This window comes from Danio rerio, chromosome 24, assembly GCF_049306965.1.
Source record: "Danio rerio strain Tuebingen ecotype United States chromosome 24, GRCz12tu, whole genome shotgun sequence".
Lineage (NCBI taxonomy): Eukaryota > Metazoa > Chordata > Actinopteri > Cypriniformes > Danionidae > Danio > Danio rerio.
The window spans coordinates 33,800,001-33,818,571 of NC_133199.1; the positions used below are offsets into that span (position 1 = coordinate 33,800,001).

General features: G+C 36.1%; 1 protein-coding gene across 3 annotated transcripts in view; it reads right to left on the bottom strand.

Moving 5' to 3' along the window:
• vav3 (vav guanine nucleotide exchange factor 3) overlaps positions 1-18,571 on the bottom strand; it is a 178,463-nt gene that overhangs the window by 46,280 nt on the left and 113,612 nt on the right. For all 3 annotated transcript variants that reach the window (XM_073940907.1, XM_073940906.1, XM_073940909.1), the window contains 7 exons: positions 15,340-15,408; positions 11,995-12,081; positions 10,349-10,434; positions 10,104-10,236; positions 7,321-7,430; positions 2,562-2,663; positions 611-708 (listed from right to left, as the gene is read on the bottom strand). In XM_073940907.1, the coding sequence (XP_073797008.1) occupies positions 611-708; positions 2,562-2,663; positions 7,321-7,430; positions 10,104-10,236; positions 10,349-10,434; positions 11,995-12,081; positions 15,340-15,408 (685 nt within the window). The remainder of the gene's footprint in view (positions 1-610; positions 709-2,561; positions 2,664-7,320; positions 7,431-10,103; positions 10,237-10,348; positions 10,435-11,994; positions 12,082-15,339; positions 15,409-18,571) is intronic.

Below are 18,571 nucleotides of genomic sequence, written 5' to 3' on the forward strand. Positions count from 1 at the left end.
TGAGGTCCAACGACACCAGGATTCTAAATGAGTGAATCTACACAATCCTTTTTTTGTTTTGCTGTGCATATATTTAAATGCAAATCCGTAAAATTCTATGTAATGAATTTAAATTGCATTAAACAAAGCTACAAATCTTATTGCTAGCTAAAGGCACAATTGAATTAGCAAATGAGACACGGGATATGCAGAACTGATGGGAGTTTAGAGAGAGCTCAGCTGTGCCTTAAAAGCAGGAACAAGGAAATTGTATGGTGGCCCTGACTAATGCCTGGAACAATAAGAACTGGCTCTGATGGCAGACACACAGATACACACACATATATGCATAGATCATGAGTTCAGCAAGCCAAACAAGCCTGTTTGTCTGTTTGTCATCACACATCACGCTTATCTATGTGGCCTAGGTTGTTATTAAGAATCTGTGTGTGTTGACAGCTTTTATTGCCCTGTCTGTTACACTACAGTGTAGGTCAATCATTAGTGTGCAGCGAGGTAAGACATCACATAATGCTGAAACATGAGCCAGAGGCTCTGTAAACAGACGCTTTATAATGTGCATGAACAGAAATTGCTAGGAAGAGCTTGTTGTGTTGAATGCGAGGCTCACCGGCACTGCTTTTGACACAGACTTCCACCCTGCCGAGACACTCCTTATGGGCGCCAGCACCACATTTAGAGCACCGGTAACCTTGATAGAAGACCCCTCTGATAAAATCATACACAGACAGAATGAGAAATAGATTAATAAATATGACACTTTTAAGCCCTAAATATTCGATTTTAAAACTTTAATAAAATAGAACAATAGATACTGTAGGTAAAACAATAGAACAATAGAAAATAGATAAAACGGTAGACTGATAGAACCACAGATAAAACGATAGATTGCTAAAATTATAAATGAAATGATAGATCGATAAAACGATATATAAAATGATAGATCAATAAAACAATAGCTTGATAAAAGGATAGATAAAGTGATAGCTTGATAAAACATTAGTTTGATAAAACAATAAATAAAATGATAGATTGATAAAATGGTAGTTAAAAAGATGTCAAAAAACAATAGCTCGATAAAATGATAGATCAATAAAACAATAGATAAAATGATAGATCAATAAAATGATAGCTCAATAAAAAAATTTATTAAACGATAGATCGATAAAACGGCGAATCGATAAAACAATAGCTCGATAAAACAATAGATAAAATGATAGATCAATAAAACAATAGCTTGATAAAACGATAGATAAAATGATAGCTTGATAAAACAATAGTTTGATAAAACAATAAACAAAATGATAGATTGATAAAATGGTAGTTAAAAAGATGTCAAAAAACAATAGCTAGATAAAATGATAGATCAATAAAACGATAGATCAATAAAATGATAGCTCAATAAAACAATAGATTAAACGATAGATCGATAAAACATTAGATCGATAAAAGGAAACATAAAACGATAGATCAATAAAATGATAGATTAAACGATAGCTCGATAAACAATAGATAAAATGATAGATCAATAAAAAGATAGCTCAGTAAAACAATAGATGAAGTAATAAATCAATAAAATGATAATTCAATAAAACAATAGGTAAAAGGATAGCTTGTTAAAACGTTAAAGGGATAGAACAACAGATAAAACGATAGATTGCTAAAACGATATATATAAGGATAGCTTGATAAAACGATAGATTGCTAAAACGATAGATATAAGGATAGCTCGATAAAATGATAGATTGCTAAAACGATAGATATAAGGATAGCTCGATTAAACGAGAGATCGCTAAAACAATAAATAAAACGATAGATCGATAAAAGGACAGATAAAACAATAGATCAATAAAAAAATAGATCGATAAAAAAATAGATAAAATGATAGATCGTATTAAGAATAGATAAAAGAGAGGTCAATAAAATGATAGATAAAAAGTTAGCTTGATAAAACGATAGCTTGATAAAATGATGGATCGATAAAATGATAGATAAAATGATAGATCGATAAATTGACAGCTCGATAAAACGATAGATAAAACAATAGATCAATAAAATGATAGATCGGTTAAATGAAAGATAAAATGGATAAAAAATGGATAAATTGATGAATCAATAAAATGACAGCTCGATAAAACAATAGATCAATAAAATGATAGACCTATAAAACAATAGATTGATTAAAAGTTAAAATTTTTTATCTCATTAGGGTGGGTTTGTCAAAAGTATCGACTTCGGTACCAATCGGTACTTTAATGGGTACTGAAAAAAAAGTCAATTTCTCGCTAACATTTGACCACTGTTGAGTGTGTTCTTAAACACCGATTGGCTATTGTGTTCATGTGCTCAATGATATGATTGTGATTGGCTGTGAAGATCATTGGTTTACTACTCTTTGTCACTGTTCATCAAGTGCAAACACCACGTCAATCAGCTGATCTCAGTTCCAACTGGTACCGAATTCAATACTTTTGACAACCCTACATTACAGTGCATTGTGGGTCTTCTGGGTCATTCACAAGAAAATCTAATAATTCACAGGGCCTCTATGGTGAGCTCACCTCAGCAGCATTTCACATGAGCTGCAGGATGTGGTTGTCTCAAAGGTGTGCATGCGGAACTCATGGAAATTACATTTCCCGCTCTCTGGACAGATGTTCGATCTGTTGAAAGAGAACGTGAGAGAGAGAGAAAATGGGTGTTAAAAACTAGTCTGAAGGCCTCTTTGCATAACGTAACTCCATCTGTCGCCTGCTCCAATAAACTGTGGGCCTCACAAGACACATAAGGCTAACTAGATATTAGCATTTTCCAGGAAACAAAATGATAGTGTCAACATATAAAAATAAAAATCAATACCACAAAGCTAAGATGCTCCCTTTAAACCAGATGTTCATAAGTGTACTGCATTTATACATAATGTGGTTTTCTATCTTCGATAACACTACATTTCGAGGTTCAATCATTTTATGAACTTTAATCTTTTTTAGATACTTTAATCTTTAGGAAATGATTTATCTGCTTGATTTGCTGCTATGCTGTTACTAAGGTGTTCCAAGCTTTTTAAATTCTTGCATTGATTCAACAAGGTACTGCAAACATTCCTCAGAGATTTTGGTCCATATTGACATGATAGAATCACGCAGTTGCTGCAGATTTGTCAGCTGCACATCTATGATGCGAATCTCCTATTCCACCACATTCCAAAAGTGCTCAATTGGATTGAGACCTGGTGACTGTGGAGGCAATTTGAGTACAGTGAACTCATTGTCATGTTCAAGAAACCAGTCTGAGATGATTAGCACTTTATGACATGGCACGTTATCCTGCTGGAAGTAGCCATCAGAAGATGGGTACACTGTGGTCATAAAGGGACGGACATGCACAGCAACAATACTCAAGTAGGCTGTGGTGTTGACACGATGCTCAATTGGTACTAATGGGCCCAAAGTGTGCCAGGAAAATATCCCGCACACCATTACACAACCACCACCAGCCTGAACTGTTAATACAAGGCAGGATGGATGCCAAATGTGGACCTACCATCCAAATGTCGCAGCAGAAATTGAGACTCATTCTCTATAAACCCTAGAGATGGTTGTGCAAAAAAATCCCAGTAGATCAGCAGTTTTTGAAATACTCAGACCAGCCAATCTGGCACCAACAACTATGCCATGTTCAAAGTCACTTAGATCAACTTTCTTCCCCATTGTGATGCTCGGTTTGAACTGCAGCAGATCATCTTGACCATGTCTACATGCCTAAATGCATTGAGTTGCTGCCATGTGATTGGCTGTTTAGAAATTTGCGTTAACGAGCAGTTGGAAAAGGTGTACCTAATAAATCGGCCGATGAGTGTTTGTAGCAAACCAACCGTACAAATGCATGCAAAAGGTCCTGCATGTAAAAATATACAGCTATTATGATTTGATATTGATATTTGACAAGATGTCACATCTGCATTAATTAAATAATACACTATTTTCCATAATATTAAGTTGCATAATCGGTTCAAATCTAAAAACCAGAGCATGAGCTACAGTACTAGTGATGCACCACTAATTAAAGCATCAGCAGAGCATGATACAGTAGCATCCATGATGTCGTCTATGGCACTATTACTGTTTTATAGTCCAAGACCCTCCCGCCCTTTTCTCCATCTCTCTCTCCATTCATCTCCAATAACCCTAGAGCGCCGAGTGCCCTCATAATAAAGGCATTAAGAGATGACGGACAGATGAGAGAGCTGTCGGTGCGCGCTGATGTCATGTCATTAGCACTCGGAGTGTGTAACAGCACAGATCTCCAATCAGCTTTGAGCTGCGGACTGATCTGATGACACATGACAGAGAGAAAAAGAGCACTGACTCACCACTGTTCTCCAGAATTAATGAGCCCTTCAGATAATTCTGTTAAAAACGTGTTATCTAATTAATCAGAGCGCCGTCTCTTGTCTTTGCTTCATTACAGAGTTTTTTTTTTTTTTTCTCCTGTCTTATTCCAGTCGTTCCCTTTTTGGATCTGAAGTTTGGAACACTCGAGTCAGATGCTGCACTGTGTTTTTCATTTGCATTTTTCTGATTGTTGCTGTCATAACCCAGCAAACAATTGTGTTTATGATACATCTACTAGACATCTAATAGACATCTAAATGTAGAACGCTTGGCTAAAACAAGGCTAAACTTGGGCTGTCAGTGAGAATCTAATAGACATCTAAGAATAGCCCGAAACTAGACAAGTCATCAAATAGACAGATTAGACAGACTTTATATAAGTAGTCATTCATTTCTGTTTATTTGATCACTAGTCTAGTTTTGGCCTATTCTTAGATGTCTATTAGATTTTCACTGACAGCCCAAAATTAGCCTTGTTTTAGCCAAGACGACTATGTTTAGACGTCTATTAGACATCTTTTAAAATGTAAAAATACTTACTGGGAAGTCAGGTAATATTAGGGGTGTGCATCTACTCTGGTCTCAAGGTTTGTTTTATTACGAATATCATGCCATCAATTTGGCTCAATTTGATATCTCGGTGCATCACGGTGCAGTGACAATGCTTTCCATACATAATTAGATTTTTTCTTCACAACACAATTTTTTTTATATTAATATTTATATGGTATTTGTAATACAATTTTGTCCTTTAATACAAGCAGTCAGATATATGAACTGTCCCTTTAGTTTTACCTGCTCAAAGAAAACTCTTTTTGAATCTATCAAACAAAACTCATGAGCGTTTATAGCAAATAAACTAATGTCAATATTATCCTGCTTGCTTTTTGAGCACTGTCTTACACCCCTATGATCGGTCATTGTCTTCAGCCGCTTAACAGAAAGGGCTGCGATTGGCTTTAGAAATTAAATCGCTGTTCACCGACGATTGACGCGGGAAGAACATCTGCGGTTACAGTCTATATGCACATAATACGTGGTTATCACAGGTAATCCATAATAGACACAGTGAAAAAAACTTGCACTACAGGCACGCTCATGTCTGGATCCACAAGTATCGCTTTAACAGCCGAGAGGAGAGGAAAAGTCACATCACAAACACGCCAGCGGGTCATATGTCCAAAGTGTAATAGATAGAGAGATTTACAGAGTTTCTCCCTAGTAGTTAAAATGCAGCTCGTGTACTGTGCCTTCTTCAGTGTCAATGAAAGACTTTCCAGCAAATTCACAAGCATTGAATCATGCATAATAATCTACCTTTTTGGTAGGAGCGTGTAATTTACTTGCCCTTGCCTCCTTCGCCATAGTATTCTACTGCAACATCGCGCATAGGAGATAAATGACATTAGTACCTAATAACCGGTTATGATCTATTACTGAACCGATATCGAATTGTCCCCATCTGCATCGCGGTGCAGCAAAGAAGCAATTAATTTTGACATAAATGTTTTTTCTAGCGATAAGCGACCAGTACTACCTAATTTTAGGCCTACTCAATGTCTGAATTGTGCTTTTATGCAAATGAAATTTGACAGTTATAAGTATGTATGATTATATTTGTTGTGACAAAATTTTGTTGTGGTGGTCTTGGCTGAAAATGTGAACACAGTGCCACTGTCACACATACACACTGTGGAAAATTTGCAGCGCGATGACGTTATATGCGGCTGTAAGTGTGAGCGCGGCCGTCTTTATGACAACACTGTACTTTGTAATAGGCCAGTCAATCGGTGCACCTCTACCAAAAGTCCCTCATATTCCATGGCTTGGAAAAAAAAATACACTTTCCTGACTTTTAAAGTCTGGATGAGACTTTCATGATATTCCAGAGAATTCCATGAACGTGGGAACCCTGAAATGATAATGTATTTCTGATATGTATTCACTTATTCCTTTGGCTTAATCCCTAATTTATCAGGGGTCGCCACAGCAGAATGAACCGCTAACTACTCCACCATATGTTTTACACAGCGAATGCCCTTCCAGCTTCAACCCAGTACTGGGAAACACCCATAAACTCTCACATTCACACACACTCTCAAACACTATGGCCAATTTAATTAATCAAATTGGCTCATAGTGCATGTCTTTGGACTGTGAGAGAAACTTGTGCACCTGGAAGAAACCCACGTGAACACGGGGAGAACATGCAAACTCCACACAGAAATGCTGGGACTCAAACCAGTGACCTTCTTGCTGTGAGGTGACAGTCTAACCACTGAGCCACCAAGTCACCTCTTTATTTCTAATATTTTCACATGAAATGAAGAAAGCAGTGAATGATGCACTATTGTACTTGCACTTTCATGAGAAAACGCAGCCATGTTTTGCTCGTGTTCCATGGAAGAAAGAAAGTCTTGAATGTTTGGAATTACATAAGTGCGAGTAAATAGCCAAATGTAATTCTTTTTCGTGAGCTAATCCGATACGGATCGTAAAGAGCCTGCAAAAATGGTCACACACACATTATAAGTGAACTTCAGGGATAATAAAATAATAAAGAAACTCATAAAAAGCTGAACAGCATATATTTTAAAAAACAACAACACTAACTAAAAAAAAATCATCCTGGTGTGTTCTGTGTCTTGAGACTCTCTGCAAAACTGAACCAACCAGTCTCAGAGAGTGAAAGCCCGTTGGGTCACATTATGTTTTATAAAGCACACCTCTGCGAAAAATGCCTGGCTAAGCAAGTCTGTCCTCATTACCGTGTTTGTTCTGTAGTAAAAAATAAACACTAATGGTATTTCAGTGTTGAATCAGAGCCAGGACACACTGTCGGAGCTAAATCTTGTCTTTGCGTCTGCTGTCAAGGCAGATAACAAACCTGAAAAACAAGACGGTACGGTTACACACACACACTCACAATGCCATGCCAAACTGCTCCTGCCATTTCTTCTTTAGCTCCTTGGTTTTGAAGAAGAACTCAAAGCCGTTTTGACCCTGGTTGTGTGTGAGGTAGAATCCATGGCACCACTGGAAGACACAGAACATCAGTGTTATGAATGCAAAACACACACACACACATGCAGGGATACAGAAAAGACAAACACCGTCTTAAAGCTGTTTGATTTAAAACATCAAAAGGCGCTCTAACGAGGATCAGGATACATGGGGGTCACTGTTTTTATGCAAGACTGATGAAATACTACTGTTAAATAGAGCTGGATCATCTTGTTATCTTTTGTATTGTGTTGACGCTTATAGAAGTTTTTAACTGATGGTGGTTTTAACCACACTTAACAAATGGATCAGACTTTATCACTTGGAATAAAGCAGAGCAGATTCACTCAGATTCACTAAATAAATATCTTCTCTTTGTGTGTATTGCGGTGTGAATAATGAATTAAAATTATTCTGTTTTTACTGGATTTTTTGTTTTATGAATGAAAGAAAATGTGATTTTAAGGCAGCAAGAGTTATTTACAGTTCATGTACTATACACTTACCTGACAAAAGTCTTGACGCCTTATCCAAGTTTTAATAACAACAAATAACGACTTGACTTCTAGTTGATCATTTGGTATCAGAAGTGGCTAATATGAAAGGCAAAGGCCTCTAGATTACGCTTATTTTAACAAAATCAAATATGATCATGCCTTGTTTTTTAATTAATTAATTAGGACAATACGGTCTGTCTTTGCTCAGACAAAAGTCTTGTCTCTAAAAAGAAATAATGCCCAGTATAGAATATAAAGTCATGCTGCAGTGGAGAAACAATTAATATTGTGTATGACTCACATGAGCTTGGAGGACTGCATCCATACATCACTGCAATGACTCAAATAACTTAATAATAAAGTCATCTGGGATGACAAAGAAAGCGTTCATCAAGTTCATCAAGATTCTTTGAATTCATCTTCAATGTCTCCTCCATCTTACCCCAGACATGCTCAATAATAGTCATGTCTGGTGACTGGGCTGGCCAATGGAACTTTGACTTGGAGTGAAAGTATGAGAAGGAGCGCTATCCTGCTGAAGAATTTGCCCTCTCCAGTGGTTTGTAATGTAAGGGGTAGCACATATGTCTTGACACCTCAGGCTGTTGATGTTACCATCGACTCTGCAGATCTCTCGCACGCCCCCATACTGAATGAAACCCCAATCCATGATTTTTCCTTGACCAAACTTGATTGATTTCTGTGAGAATCTTGGGTTTAGGTGGGTTCTAACAGGTCTTCTGCAGTATGTGGATGATTGGGATTCAGCTCAACAGATGATTCATCTGAAAAATCTACCTTCTGCCACTTTTCCAAATGATCAACTAGAAGTCAAGTTAATATTTGTTGCTCTTACAACTGGGATCAACGACAAGACCTTTGTCAGAGTATTATCCAAAAGCTTCAGTGCAATAAATATTACAAATATAAACAACTTTTTTGGTAACAAAATTTGGAAATATTGTGAAATTTCATTACAATTTAAAATATACTGATTTGGTGCTTGAAATACTTCTGATTATCAACAAAGTTAAAACATTTTGCTCCCTAATATTGTTGGTGTTTTGTTTTGTTTGTTATTTTTCTGAAAAAGCCATGCATTCAATGTATTGGATACTTCTTAAACCCTTAAATGTTATGTTATGCCTTCAATTTAAACCCTTCAATTTACAATTTACATTGATTATGTTTGTGTTTCTAGTACAGTCTGACAAATTCTAAGCAAATTAAATGTAAAATGTCAATGTAAAGCGTTTTAATACAACATTTTATTTAATATAATATTCTAATATTATAGTTTCTAATCAAATAAAATAGAATACTTTAATGAAAAAATTTGATTGTACAATTATTATTAGATGGCAGCACGGTGGCGCAGTGGGTAGCACAATCGCCTCACATCAAGAAGGTCGCTGGTTCGAGCCACGGCTGGGTCATTTCTATGTGAAGTTTGCGTGTTCTCCCCATGCTCGCTTGGGTTTCCTCCAGGTGCTCCGGTTTCCCCCACAAGTCTGAAGACATGTGGTACAGGTGAATTGGGTAAGCTAAATTGTCTGTAGTGTTTGTGTGTGCTTTAGTGTGTATGGGTGTTTCTTAGTGTTGGGTTGCAGCTGGAAGGGCATCCGATGCTTAATACATATGCTGAATAAGTTGGCGGTTCATTCCGCTGTGGTGACCCCAGATTAATAAAGGGACTAAGCCGAAAAGTAAATGAATGAATGAATTATTATTAGATAATACTGACTAGATCACACAGACGACAGTGCAGTTTTTCCTTACAAAACAAGAATAAAATTTAAAGAACCTGCAAGTATATTGTAATTTCCTCTCTTATTATCATATTCTAAAAGTTTTATTACATAAATAAAAAATAAAAAAAAAACTTTTATCAACACATCCAACTTATCTATCATTTTCTTAAACCTGTAGCATCATTTCTCAGCCACACACTTTCTCATGCATGTAATATTTACAGCACCATCTACCAAGTAATTGTCCTGGCACAGCAGCATGTAATGTATCATAACAAACAACATCATGTTTTCTAATTTAGCAGTGTCTGGCAACGTCTGCGTTTGTTAGCAATCGCTAGACGGTTTTTAATAGGAAACACCATCTGTGCGAATGAAAGCTGTTCTAGCGCAGTAACTGATTATGGCAGAACAGCGCAGTTGCTGCCCTCTGCTTTTTTGGGAGGCCGTCTGCGCACCTTTCGGTTTTCTTTTTCTGAGGTGGGGTTGTTGGTGATCTTGAAGGAGTGGAGGTCGATCACCTCCTTCATCTCGTAGTTATCGCCTCGCCGTTTGCATACGATCACGGCCGAGTCAAACAGGAAAATGTGCCTGCGGGAGAAGATCAAGAGAGAAACAGAAGAAATAAAAGAAGAGCGCTTGAGGTGACGCTTTGGTAACTCGGAGGCCTCGGGTTCAGAATCGCACACTTTCATCATCTCACCTGTCTTGTTTGGCTCGTTTGTCGACTGAAGCGACTCGCACTTCGCTGTCACCTTTTGGTCTGCCATAGTTACGGAGAGACTGATTCTGCAGAGCGGAGACACAGAGCAAATACACTTGTAGAGGTCAATGTTTTGGAGTTTGATGCTTTCTTAAAAATAAAAATCTTCAAAAGCTTCTGCAGGTTTCACCAAGTCCAATTTAAGACTTTTTAAGAGCTTTTAAAGACCATGAAGAATGAAATTTCACACTTATACAGGACTAAACACTTTTTTTTAAATCACCCAACAGAAAAAAATACTTTCCCCATCAAAATACAAATTCTAATTAGTTATTTTTTAGCCACATATTTTAAATGATGTAGCAAAACAAGCAGACCAGAGTTGCATAATTGCATGGTTTTCAACATAACTTTAAAAAAACTCTTTAAGAAAATCTATTTATGCACAACACACTGTTATAATTTTAGTTATGAATATAGTTTTGCCAAAAGTTTTATTAAGGTTGTATTGTCGATTAGGTAGCTTTACATAAACGAAGGAAAATTAAGTGAAGTTTCACAAACTAATTTCGAGAGTAGCACGTGATATGATTGACCGCAGCTGGTCTCTCATCTATTATCATTGGTTAGCCAATCAGATTAATCCAAACTCACTATACTGTAAGTAGCCTCGCAAAAATGTACTCCCTTATCTTCGTTTTCCAAAGAAACCCCCCGTCCACCCCTTCTCCCCCTCTCTTCCTTTACCATGGGGAGCTCTCAAGAACCACCTGATCTCTTACTCCCCTTACATGCTCTATCGACCAGGCGGGAGCCCTGGGCTCAATTATCTCCGAGCTCAGGGTTCTCTCCCGGGAGAGAACTCTCTCTGCCAAACCTGCTAATAGCATCAAGCAATATCTGAGCTTGAAGACCCAATAAAAAAGATTTAAGACCTACAAGACACTATTTTAGTGAATTTAAGACTTTTAAGACCTAATTTATTAATATTTTTTTTTATTTAAGACATTTTAAAGATTTTTAAGGTCTTTTTTATTTTAACTGGATAATTTGTAGCTTTTGTCAGCTAATTTCATCTTCCGGGTTTAAAATAATTTTTGGAGTGAGATCAAAATTGGTGACATAGCGCCAATCTCCTAGTGGAGTGATTTCTCATTATTATTCACAGCAGAGTTTTCTTACCCTATAAGAAGACCCTGCTTCTTAATTATTCATAAGCGAACATGCTTTCTGAAGGCATGAGACATTTTACTATATCAAGGTTTAAAACAATAGTATTTACTATTAATTACTATAGGATTTTCTCCCAAAACTGCTTTTTTAAAAATACATTCTATTATTTAAACAAAGATATTACTCTTAAGGCTTTCAAAAACACTACAGATTTACTATAAATGACTATAGTATTTTTTTCATGTGGGTGTCTGCATTTACTTTCCCAAAACTGCTTTTTAGAAAAGACATTCTGTGATTTAATTAAACAAAGCATGTGATATTGCTCAAAAGTAAACAAAAAACACTTTAGTATTTGGTATTAATAACTATAGTATTTTTTTATTCTTGTGAGTGTCTGCATTTAATTCCTTAAAACTGCTTTTTTAAAAAGGCATTCTGTGATTTAAACAAAAGCGTGGGATTTTGCTCACAAGGTTCTCTATGGACTTCTGGTACTGGTCGATGTCTCGTAGAGTCTCGATGTCTCTCTTCACCTCGTTGACATACTGAGCCAAATCCTGCACACAAAAAAACACCTCCACATTCAACACACGCAGACTTTGACCTGACTGTGAACAAGGAAAAAATTCCAGCTAAAAATAAACACATTTCGCCCTCAGCTTCCCTATTGACAATGGCGGCCCGTCTGATGTTTTCAAGAGACATGTTTCCATCTAAAAATGTCAAATAAAGAGAGAAAAAAATGAAAACTGTCTCATTTCTCATAATGAGAGATTGGGAATCTGGATGGCCCAGCGTGAGGAGCTTTAAGGGGAGCACTTGAGGAGGTTAACCATGTTAGCCTGATACCCCAATCAATGCTAAGTGGCTAATTTACCCAAATGAAATCATCGCAGCCCTCTGTGCACAATCTGCACAATCTTCTCAGCTTGATTTGCCTCAATTAGCGGACGCTTACCTGTCAAGACGCATTCGGCACCATCTTGATCATGTCTGAGTCAAGAGGGCCACATCGATTCTAAGTAAAAGCCTTTCTCACACACAAAAAAAACTTGACGCATGGTGGTGCAAAATATAGAGCTTTAGGAGAATCGAATGTGTGACTGTTGTAATTTGAAATTGAACACGCATGACCTTTGATGTGGCAATGGAGGATTACCAAAGAGGCCATGCAACTGACAGCTTGTTAAAAAAATACATACTTTAAATAACATGCCAAGCTAGTTATATATTTATGAATGAAAATATCAGTGAGCTAATATATTATATCATTAATTTAACTACAAACCTAAACATTGTAAACAAAAGTTAATACAGCTGCACTTTCTATTTTTTTTTTTTTTTTTTGCCTAGTTAATTTAATGATCTTTTAAAGCTTTTAAATAGCACTTTAAACTTAAAACTGGTTATTTCCAAACTAACAATTGAAATAGCATTTACTGTTAACATGGCAAAGACAAAATAAATGTGTTTTAATTCATTTTTAATTTGTTTTTTAATTTCTCTCTCTCTTTCTCTCTCTTTCTATGAAATCAAAGGGGAGACTTCAGCAAACTTATTTTTAACACATCTTGTATCAGTTGTTGTAAAAAAAAAAGATCAATTATATATATGCAGTGCGATGTGGCTGTATATCGGCACTGGTGGTAGGTGTGCGTTGGCTCGAGGCTGCATGCCGAGTGCCTTAGTGTCGCACCAGTGATGGAATACAGCCATATCACACAACTATGAGTGTGATATTGCATTTATACAACTGTTCAACGACACAATCGTGTGTATAAAAATGAAAATCAAACACGGAGAGTCTAAAAACCCTTTTGTAAAAGGAACTACTTTCTTCTGCCGTTCACTCACATCTGCAGCTGACATGAGAACTGCAGAAACCATTGCTAACTAACAGACGTCACTTTACAGCTAGTATTTGAAAGATTTTCTAGCATAATTTCTAAAATGATAACAAAACAAGTGATTTCGCTCACATTTTAAGATTACAAGGCTGAACAGCATGAAATGCCATCAGTGTACAGAGATTTTCAAGTATTTCTTTGTTGCAATCAGGAGATCACAATATTTAACCACTGAAAAAGCCAAAAGTGTGGTGAAAAGCCAAAGAAAATCAAACACTATCAGAATACTATGGAATAAATACAGCACTACAAAATACAAAAGAGAGGGATGAACATAGAGGGCTAAGCGCAAAGTTTAAAGCGTAGGGCACAAAAGCATTAAAGGCATGTCCGAATCCCCTTTTGCTATAATAAGGACGAAAAAATACACTCTGTGCCATGGTGCATGGTCTAACAGGGTTGAGCTTATTCTCTAATTGAGTTCTGATTGTGTTTTGAGAATAAATCAATCAGAGTCACATCTCCCATTCCCTTTAAGAGTCAGTTGCGTAACACCATGGTGAATTTGCTATTTACATGGTGGACTTTGTAAGTGTAAAAACTGAGCGCTTCGCTAAAGAGAAAGCAGTTAAACTGACCATCTGCAGCATGATGATGAAAGAATGAGCCTCCTCCATTCGGCCTTTACTTTCACTTTTTTTTCGTGGATTAGGAAACAGTGTTGTATGCACAGACATCATTAGCCTAAATAATTAATTTTGTTTGTTAAGCGCAACAATTTGTTTCAAAACTATTTCTAAATTCAGTTCTAATTTGCAGCAAACGAATAAATGAACAATACTATATAACTGAGTTATATCCAAATACACATGCTATGCCCCATATGGCCCAGAATCTGACAGGTGGACAAATCTAAGCTTATTTTTAATAAAAACAAATATAAATATGCATATGATAAATAATAGTACCACTATAAATTGCATTATACCAAAGCAAATTGTCATGAACAAACTAAAAAAGCCCCCCCGAGATGAAGAATGCAGAGGCGGTGGTTTTTATATTCATGTAGAAAATAATTTTTAAAATATTTAATCTGTTAATTATTTTTCATTTGTAAAGATATTTGCGTATTGCTGTACACCCTGTGTGTATTAAGCAATGTGTAAGCACACAACTAACGCGCTCTGCGCTGGACTTTAGACCTGCTTTCAGCTCGTCTATTGAACAGTCTATTTTAGTTCCTAAAAATAGCAACATGCCAACAATGCGCCTTAACACACCTCTTATCTAGACCAAAACAACCATGAGTCCACAAAGTGGTGCAAGTGGATTTGCTATTTAAACGATGTGGCAGAAAACGAGAAAACGAGTGTTGCGTTGGTCTGAAAATAGCAACACGTCGTGGAAACAGCGTATGATAGGGCCCAGAATGTCACTCACCAGTTTTATAATTATTGGTTAGCTGTAGTTTGAAACTTACACTGAAAAAAAACTGTATTTCTCCCCTAAGGACTTATTATGCGGTCTCTGTCATCATCTTGTGGCAGAACGTCAAACGTCTTTCCTCTGCTCAGTGTGACAGGCTTACAGCCAACAAAGAACTAAATCTCCAAAATTATAAATATTTAAAATAGGCACTATCCTTATAAATAAACTGCATAGTGGCAATCTAAATAACTATTTTCTAACCTAAAAAAAGCCTAAAAAAAGTACATTTTCTTGTCCAACAGCAGCAATATATGTCAAACTGTAGTCCTCTGCTTGCCACTCATGGGGGCGGAGTAATACACAAGAGTGTAAAGGTTGTACAATTGCTGATATTTCTTTATTATCTCGCGACTATCAGTTAATCAGATTCAAGAACCAGACAGAACTGTTAATTTTTTTTATTTTTTTGTTTTTATTATTTTAAGCATATGTATTATATAAATATAAGCTTGTCGGTATAAATTATACAGTGCGACTCACCTTCATGGCGTCCAGCGCCTGCCGTAAGTTAGTCTTGTCAGTGGCATCATGTGTGTGTTTGACCAGCTCCTGTCAGGAAGAAAACAAGATCTGAGATCAGTGTCTTATTATTGGCAGATGAGGATGATGATGACAGTCTGCTGGAGGACATCTGTCACTCTCACAACACCGGCAAATCTGTTTACCAACACTAATCCAACACACACACACACACACACACACACACACACACACACACACACACACACACACACACACACACACACACACACACACACAGTCAGATGAAATGTGAAGCCATGCCCTACTAAGAAAGTTGTGAAATAAGTCAAACATACTCAAACCAGACCATATGACTGCAATGGTTCAATCTGAATATTATACAAGAATATTAACAGCTTCTCATCTTCAGTGTCAGTATATTGCGCATATTTGTGAGAACTGTGCACTGATGTACCCCTTTGGATGTCCATGTGGAAATTCCTCTGTTTAAAACAAAGCACAGGTGCATCCGAACACACTCTATACTGAAACTGAGGTGAACTGGTGAACAAATTAGTTATTTTTGTTTAATGTGCACACTTGCAGCTTGATAATATTCCGATTGAACCACTGGAGGTGGTTGATCTTGTTCTGAGGATGATTTTTATTTTTATTTTTTTCGGGACTGGGCATAAGACTAGACCATTGAAGTACAGTAGATGAAACACAAAGCTCTGAGATTTCTTCAGAAGTATGCTATTTTTATTTTTGCGTAAACAACCCTTTAACATTTACACCTTAAATATTTGCTGTTTTTATAGGTAGTTACGACACAAGATGAAAATAAAACTATTGAAAAACTATTGAAAGTAATGACATTTTTATAATTTTATTCAAATTAAAATAAACAACTATTATACATTGCCATAAAATGTAAATATGAATATTTAGTAATATAAAGATATAAAAATAAAGCTTTAAATGAAGTTTTAGTTAAATTAATAAGTATTCTAGATTTGAGATTTATAGTGCTCAGCATATATAAGTACACCCCTCACAGACCCCTCTTTTAAATTAATATATCTAATAGCAACAGGATGCTTTACAATCATATATTTATCCATATACCTTAGATTAGTCAATACCAACACCAAAACTGAAACTAATGGAACAAAAATTTAAGGTCAAAGTCTAAAACTTAGTACACCCAAATTATTATGTTGGGAAAAATACAAAATAAACTATTAATAAACAAGACAATCAAAAGAAGCATACAAAAATATCAAATTTAATTTATTATTAGTTTGTTTGCAATAGCTCATTTCAATTTAATATTTTGTTAATACATTTGGCTTGTATACTTGTAATACTTTCTATTTCTATATTTATAATGTATATAACTGTTATAAAATTGTTGTGTTTAAAGGCACCAAAAGTTATTATCGATATTAACTAAAAAATGGAATTAAAAAACAATTATTTTCAAATGGGGGTGTACTTATTTATGCTCACTGCATATAGATATTCATTCATTCATTTATTGATTTTCATTCAGCTTAGTCCTTAGTAACTGGTGAATAAGCTTAGCTTAGCTTATTCACCAGGGGTCACCACAGCGGAATGAACCACCAAGTTATCTAGCATATGTTTTACACAGCAGTGCAACCCAGTAATGGGAAACACCCAAACACACTTATTCCCACTCATACACTAAGGCAAATTAAGTTTATTCAGTTCACCTACAGCGCATATCTTTGGGCTGTGGGGAAAACCGGAGCACCCAGAGGAAACCCAGAGCAAACTCCACACAGAAATGCCAACTGGCCCAGCTGGGACTCGAACCAGCGACCTTCTTGCTGTGAGGTGACAGTGCTAACCACTGAGCCATCATGTCACCCTGTATATAGATATAATAATATAATTCAACATACAGCACTTACATATTTAACATATACTTAGTATTTATCTAAACATTATTGATTTTTTTGTGTTGGTTAAGATTATATGCTACTCAAGTTCGGAATTATTTATTTTATTATTTTTATTATATTTTTTTGCATGCAAGTTCATCAGTCTAAAAAAGAAACAGCCTCTAACACAATTCAAAGTCTTAAACAAAACCAAACAAACAAGCTGATTATGTGACAAGCACTGAATACAATAATACACAGTGTAGCGTGTCTTTCTAACTTACTTTCTCTTTCTGCCTCACACACAAACACACACACACACACACACATGCGCGCTGAAATAATATCCCACCCTGCATCGCAGGTTCAAGAATTGAAATGAGAAGCAAAAGGTTTTTTGTGGGCTTGAAATTGCCTTCCTGCTCCGGGATGAAGTAAACAAGACATCTGGGCCAGTCTGCAGGATAAGGGAGGCTGCTATGAATGTCCTTTACTCGGGTCTGATAAATGGCTTCCTTTTGGCCTAAGAGATATATTGCCATCCAGCACAAGCCAAATCCCCTGCGTCAGTCAAGCTGAACCTGCGCATTATTATCAGCAGAAAGACGGACATCACCTTATTTTTCATTCTCACTTCCTCCTGCCTCACACAGAGACAGAGACAGAGAGAGACAGACGGGATATCAGCCTAACATACAGATTACAGCTCAAAGAAAATCTCTTATCCAAATCTTTGCAGAACATCATTCAGATTTGATTTCACAGAGTAAGATCCAATTCTTGTTAATTCTGCTTCTCTTGGCATCTTTTCACACCCGATAATTAAGCAAAAAACGATAGTTTCTTATCACCAAGTTGATGATATCCATTACAAAAACATACTGTATATATTTTTTTTATTATATATTTTATTATATTTTTCCTTTATAGACATTTATTGTCATAGTCAGGATGGATGCCTGTAAATTTTACTTCCTGATTTAAAGTAGGGCTCTTGATTCAACTTCCAACTTCTTTGTTCTTACATTTACTGTAGTGAATAAATGAAGAAATAAACAAATTGTTATCAAATGTAATAGTAGCTGGACATTTAAAGGTTTGTACTCAATTTTTTTTTCTCTTAAAAGATGTTTCTTCAGCCTACCAAGGCTATGTTTTTGTGTTGGAAGGAATAGCTCACTCAAAAAATAAATAAAATAAAATACTACATTTACTGACCCCGTCAAACACAAAAGAAGATATTTTGAAGAATGTTGGAAACAGGTAACCATTTACTATCCATAGTATGAGGAACAAACACTATGAAAGTCAATGGTTACAAATTCATGCATTTTTTTTAT